The sequence below is a fragment of the Eimeria necatrix genome, genomic scaffold (assembly GCF_000499385.1).
Source record: "Eimeria necatrix Houghton genomic scaffold, Enh_scaff1543, whole genome shotgun sequence".
Taxonomy (NCBI): Eukaryota; Apicomplexa; class Conoidasida; order Eucoccidiorida; family Eimeriidae; genus Eimeria; species Eimeria necatrix.
Window position 1 is genome coordinate 1 of NW_013652249.1, and position 5,885 is coordinate 5,885.

At 39.3% G+C, this 5,885-nt stretch overlaps 2 protein-coding genes across 2 annotated transcripts; one reads left to right on the forward strand and one right to left on the reverse strand.

The window, feature by feature from the left end:
• Positions 1–2,773: 2,773 nt before the first annotated feature.
• ENH_00016760 (hypothetical protein) lies at positions 2,774–3,861 on the reverse strand (the record flags this gene model as incomplete). Its single annotated transcript, XM_013579221.1, has 3 exons — positions 2,774–2,887; positions 3,237–3,332; positions 3,583–3,861. 3 exons carry the CDS (start codon positions 3,859–3,861, stop codon positions 2,774–2,776), a joined length of 489 nt encoding a protein of 162 aa, XP_013434675.1.
• A 1,148-nt stretch (positions 3,862–5,009) lies between these two features.
• On the forward strand, positions 5,010–5,662 carry ENH_00016770 (hypothetical protein; the record flags this gene model as incomplete). Its single annotated transcript, XM_013579222.1, has 2 exons — positions 5,010–5,052; positions 5,124–5,662. 2 exons carry the CDS (start codon positions 5,010–5,012, stop codon positions 5,660–5,662), a joined length of 582 nt encoding a protein of 193 aa, XP_013434676.1.
• Positions 5,663–5,885: the final 223 nt, after the last annotated feature.

Genomic DNA, 5,885 nt, shown 5'->3' on the forward strand with positions numbered 1-5,885 from the left:
TGGGTTTCAGCCACAAAGGGAGTTTTGCTTCTTCGAAAATGGTTTTGAATTGCTGCACTACCAAAGACCTAAGCCCCCTCCAAACCCCAAACCCTAAACCCTAAACCCTAAACCCTAAACCCTAAACCCTAAACCCTACCCGAGCTCGCCCCTGTGACCAGAATTTCGTAGGGTTTCAGCCACAAAGGGAGTTTTGCTTCTTCGAAAATGGTTTTGAATTGCTGCACTAATTGCGAGGCCAAAAGTTCTTGTCTTAAATCATCTCCGCCCTTTACCAGAATGCCTGCAGAAAAAAATAAATTATTTATTTATTTATTTATTTATTTAAATTATTTATTTACTTATTTATTTATTTATTTAAATTATTTATTTATTTATGAATTTATTTATTTATTTATTTATTTATATTATTTATTTATTTAAATTGTTTTTCTATTAGAATTGTGTATTTATTTAAATTACTCATTTATTTAAATTATTTATTTATTTAAATCATTTATTTATTTGTTTATTTATTAAAATTATTTATTTGCTTGAATTAATTTTTTTAAAAATCATATATTTGTGTAAATTATTTATTCATTCAAATTATGCATCTATTGATTTATTTTATTTAAATTACTCATTTATTTAAATTATTTATTTTATTTAAGTTATTTCTTTTCTTTGTTTCAATCATTTGTTTAATTATTCTTTTGTTGTTTGTAAACTAAATTAGTTAAATTAAATTAAATTAAAACGAATCAAATTTAATCAAATGAATTCGATAAAATTAATTGAATTGAAATAATTCATATTCATATTAGTTATCTATTCATTTATTTTATTTAAATTACTTATTTGATTAAATTATTCAAATCAAATCAAATCAAATCAAATAAATTAAATCAAACTAAACAAAGTAAATCCTAGTAAATTGAAGTAATTAAGTGAAGTAGATAGAAAAATTAAATCAAATCCAATTAAATTAACTAAATTGAATGTAATTAATTAATTAATTTATCAAATCAAACTGCATTAATTAATTAACTAAATTAAACTAAATTAACTAAATTTAATCATTAATTAAATTAACTGATCAAATTAACTAAATTAATTCAAAGTAAATCAAGTAAATTATTAATTAAATTAAATAATCAAACAAATTAAATTAATTTGAATTAAATTAAGTAAATTATTAATTAAATTAAATAATCAAATTAATTGAATTTAATAAATAAATAAATAAATAAATAAATAGTTAATTAATTAAAAAAGAATTTACATTTCAAATCCCAAGACTTGAGTTTGCCATAAGGACTTCGCCGCCGCAGCCGTTCGCGGCGAGCCGCCCAAAGTTCTCCCTAAAAAGAAAATAAAAAAATAAAATAAATAAATAATTTAATTTAATTTAATTTAATTTGAATTAATTTAATTTAATTTAATTTAATTTGAATTAATTTAATTTGATTTGATTTAATTTGAATTGATTTAATTTAATTTAATTAAGTAATTTAATTTGAATTAGTTTAATTAAATAATGAAGAACTAGATTCAATTAATGGAATTAAATTAAATTGAATCGGTTAGATTAAATTGATCTTTTTTAATTAAAATAATAATTCGTGTTGATCATTTAATTAAATTAAATCAGGTTAAATTAATTAAATAATGACGAATCAAGTTCAAGCAGTGTAGAGATTAGATCAAATTAAATTAAATTAAATTAAATTAAATTAAAAGTAATTATATTAAATTAATGGTGAGATTTAATTGATTAAATTAAATCAATGGCAATAGCACAAATGAACAAATAAATAAACAAATAAACAAAAAATAAATAAATAAATAAATAAATAAATAAATAAATAAAACTAAATAAGGGCAAGCTAACAACCAAAAGAGTAAATATGCAAATTTAAAATTAATGAAATAATAAATGAACAAATGAAGATATAAATAAACAAATAAACATATAAATGAATAAATAAATAAATAAATAAATAAATAAATAAGTAAAACTAAATAAGCAATGCAGAAAAAATAAAGGTTTAATTAAATATTGAAGTTGTTACTGGAATAAAAAAATAAACAACAAAGAAATTAATAAAATAACAAACAATTAAATAATGCCAAAGAATAATGATGAGAATAAATAACAAACACATTAATAAATAGTAAATAAATAAATAAATAAATAAATAAATAAATAAATAAATAAATAAATAAATAAATAAATAAATAAATAATAAAAAAATAAACAAACAAACAAACAAATAAATAAATAAATAAACAAATGACTAATTAAAAAATAATAAACTGCAAAAATGGAGAAGCGCATGCAACTTCTGGGGACATAACAAATGCTAAAAAGAAAACAAATAATAATTAAATCATTAATTTATAATAATTAAATTTAATTAATTAATTAAAATAATTAAAATAATTAAATAATTTGATAAATTAATTAATTATTTAATTAATTAAATAATTAAATTAAATAGTTAAAATAAGTGCAGCAGCAAAAAGGCCAGGAAATACCCAAAGGGAGTTTGTCTTGGGCTGCGTCTTTGCTGCTGCTGCTGCTGCTGCTGCTGCTGCTGTTTTTTCGAAATGGTTTTCAGACAAGGTGAGAGCTGCTGCTGCTGCTGCTGCTGTTGTTGCTGGCGACCCTGCATCTGCTGCTGCTGGAGTTCCTGCTGCTGCTGTTCCAGGTGTTGCTGCTGCTGCTGCTGCTGCTGCTGCTGCTGCTGCTGCTGCTGGGGGCGGCGACTGCGGCCTCCAGGGGGCGTCGCTAGCAACGGGGAGCCGCAGCAGCAGCAGGCGGATGCAGCATTCCCAAAACCCTCCGAATTATTGTTAAGGGATCTTCATCCGACTGGAAGTTTGGAGGCAGCAATTTCCTTTGCTGAAAAATAAAACAAAACCACCTTTTAGGGTTTGCTGCGGATGCTACAAACCCTAAACCCTAAACCCTAAACCCTAAACCCTAAACCCTAAGCCCAAGCAGCTGCAGGCAGGGTTGCTGCGACCAAAGCTAGGGTTTAGGGATTGGAGCTAGGGTTTAGGAACTGGAACTAGGGTTTAGGGTTTAGAAAATAGAATTAGGGTTTAGGGTTTAGGGTTTGATGCTTCCCACTTCCCCTATGACCAGGCTTAATCAGGGCGCTTAAACTGGCCCTCAAGTAACAATGCAAAACTAGGGTTTAGGGTTTAGGGTTTAGGGTTTAGGGTTTAGGGTTTAGGGTTTGGGTCACCTTAAGCTCCTTGAGAATGCAGTTGTAGACAAAGAGGGACTTCGTTTTCACTTCTTCTTTTTGCAGCTCAGGGTCATCAGAAAACTGCTCCAAATCCTGCAGCAGCAGCAGCAGCAGCAGCAGCAGCAGCAAGTGCAGCAGCAAGTGCAGCAGCAGCAGTTTGAGCAGCCGCAGCTGCAGTCTCAGCAGCAACAGCTACCGAAAAGCGCAGCAGCAGCAGCAGCTGCTGCTGCCACCGCACCAGTCGCACCTGCAGCAGCGCAACAAACAGCAGCAACAGCAGCAGCAGCAGCAGCAGCAGCAGCAGCAGCAGCAGCAGCAGCAGCAGCAGCAGCAGCAGGGTTACCTCATCTAGATTACAGACTTCAATAATGAGGAGATAAGGGGCCCTTTTCTTGGAGCTGAGAGTTCTGCTGTCTCTGCTTTCGATGCGCAGCAGCTGCACTGCAGGTCTTGCTGCTGCTGCTGCTGCTGCTGTTGGTGCAGCAGCAGCAGGAAAGCTGCTGCTGCTGCCGTTTGTGGCGGGAAAGACGCGCCTGCCGTGCCCCAGCCGGCCCCGGCCGCCGCCGCTGCTGCTGCTGCTGCTGCTGCTGCTGCTGCTGCTGCTGCTGCTGCTGCTGTGCATGGGTTCTGCTCCTATTTGTTCTAAAGGAACTGTTAATCCCGCCAAAGAAAAGTCGCCAGCAGCAGCAGCAACAAACAGCCGCCGCGCCAGCAGCCAGGAGTTGAGGTTTTCGCAGAGAGTGTACAGCAGCGAGGGCCTGAGAAGCAAATTAATTAATTAATTAATTAATTAATTAATTAATTAATTAAATTAATTAATTAATTTTATTTATTTATTTATTTATTTTTCTTTTTAATTCGACCCGATGAAAGCAGCGGAAGACGCGGTGCTGCTGCAAGCAGCTGCGCCCGCCAGACGCTGCTGCTGCTGCTGCTGCTGCTGCTGCTGCTGCTGCTGCTGCTGCTGCTGCTGCTGCTACTGCAGCAGCAGCCGTATCGCCATTAACAGCAGCAACGCATATTTATATTCCAAATGTAAACACATAAGTGCAATTGCATTTGCACAGCAGCAGCAGAAATACAAGAACTGGGAGGAGCAGCAAAAACAGCAAAAATATTTGCAGCAGCAGCAGCAGCAGCAGCGCAATCACAAGCTGCAGCAGCAGCACCAGCCACCAGAAGCGGCAGCAGTATCAGCATAAAGAGGCCCACCAGCAGCAATACCATAAGCAGCAGCAGCAGCAGCAGCAGCCGCACTAGCAGCAGGAGCAGTACTAGCCGCAGCAGCAGCAGCAGCAGCAGCAGCACAGCACTAGCAGCAGCAGCACAACCCCAGCAGCAGCAGCAGCAGCAGCAGCAGCAGCAGCAGCAGCAGCAGCGTTACCTGATGGTCCTGTCGGGTTCTGCTGCCAGCAAAGTGCTGGCATCAATGAGCAAAGAAATAAAATGATTTAAAGAATTAAAATAATCACATCTTCTTTGCTTCATGACGAACTGGTGCAGCTCCACTGCCACGCAGCTGTCCGTACACCCCGCACGCCCGCTGCTGCTGCTGCTGCTGCTGCTGCTGCTGCTGCTGCTGCTGCTGCAGCAGCCGCAGCAAAGGTTCGGCGGAGACAGCGTCGTCAGCGCCAGCGGATTCCCCAGCTTCGCGTACACCGAAGGCAGCTTCGCCTGCAGCAGCAGCAGCAGCAGCAGCAGCAGCAGCAATATGTGCGGCAGCAGCAAAATATGCAGCAGCAGCAATATATTGGCAGCAGCAGGAACAACATGCGCGGCAGCAGCAGCAGCAGCATTCGCCGCCGCAGCTGCAGTAAGCCAAACAGCACAATCATGAAGAGCAGCAGCAGCTGCTGCTGCGCATCTTGCTGCTCTTGCAACAAGATGCGCAGCAGCAAAAGCACCAGCAGCAGCAGCAGCAGCAGCAGCAGCAGCAGCAGCAGCAGCAGCAACAGCAGCAGCAGCAGCAGCAGCAGCAGCAGCAGCAGCAGACCTGGTATTTTGTCTTCGACAAAGCTCTGGAAGAGCCAGGCAGCTCTGAGGGCGAAGTGAATATAAGTGCTGCAGACGTCCAGCAAAAAGCGGTCCAGCGGCGAGCGACCAAACCTGCAGCAGCAGCAGCAGCAGCAGCAGCAGCAGCAGCAGCAGCAGCCCTGCAGCCCCCCACAACACCAACACCAACACCAACAGCAGCAGCAGCAGCAGCAGCAGCAGCAGCAGCAGCAGCCCTGCCACCCCCACAACAACAACAGCAACAACAACACCCCCCCCACCCCCAGCAGCAGCAACAAAACCCCCAGCAGCAGCAGCAACAAACCCCCCCCCAGCAGCAGCAGCAGCAGCAGCAGCAGCAGCAGCAGCAGCAGCAGCAGCAGCAGACCGCTGCAGCGCGAGCTGGCAGAGCTGGGGGAGGTAGAAGTTGACTTCGTGGAGGCTGCGTTTGCTGAAGAGCAAATTGACGAGAAACTTTTGGACTTCTTCTTCGGGTTTGTGGAAAAGATAAAAAAGGTGAAAGTGCGCGTCAAACAACTCCGAACGAAACAAACGCAACAAAGAGTCCTCCCCCCTGCTGCTGCTGCTGCTGCTGCTGCTGCTGCTGCTGCTGCTGCTGCTGCTGCTGCTGCTGCTGCTGCTGCTGCTGCTGCT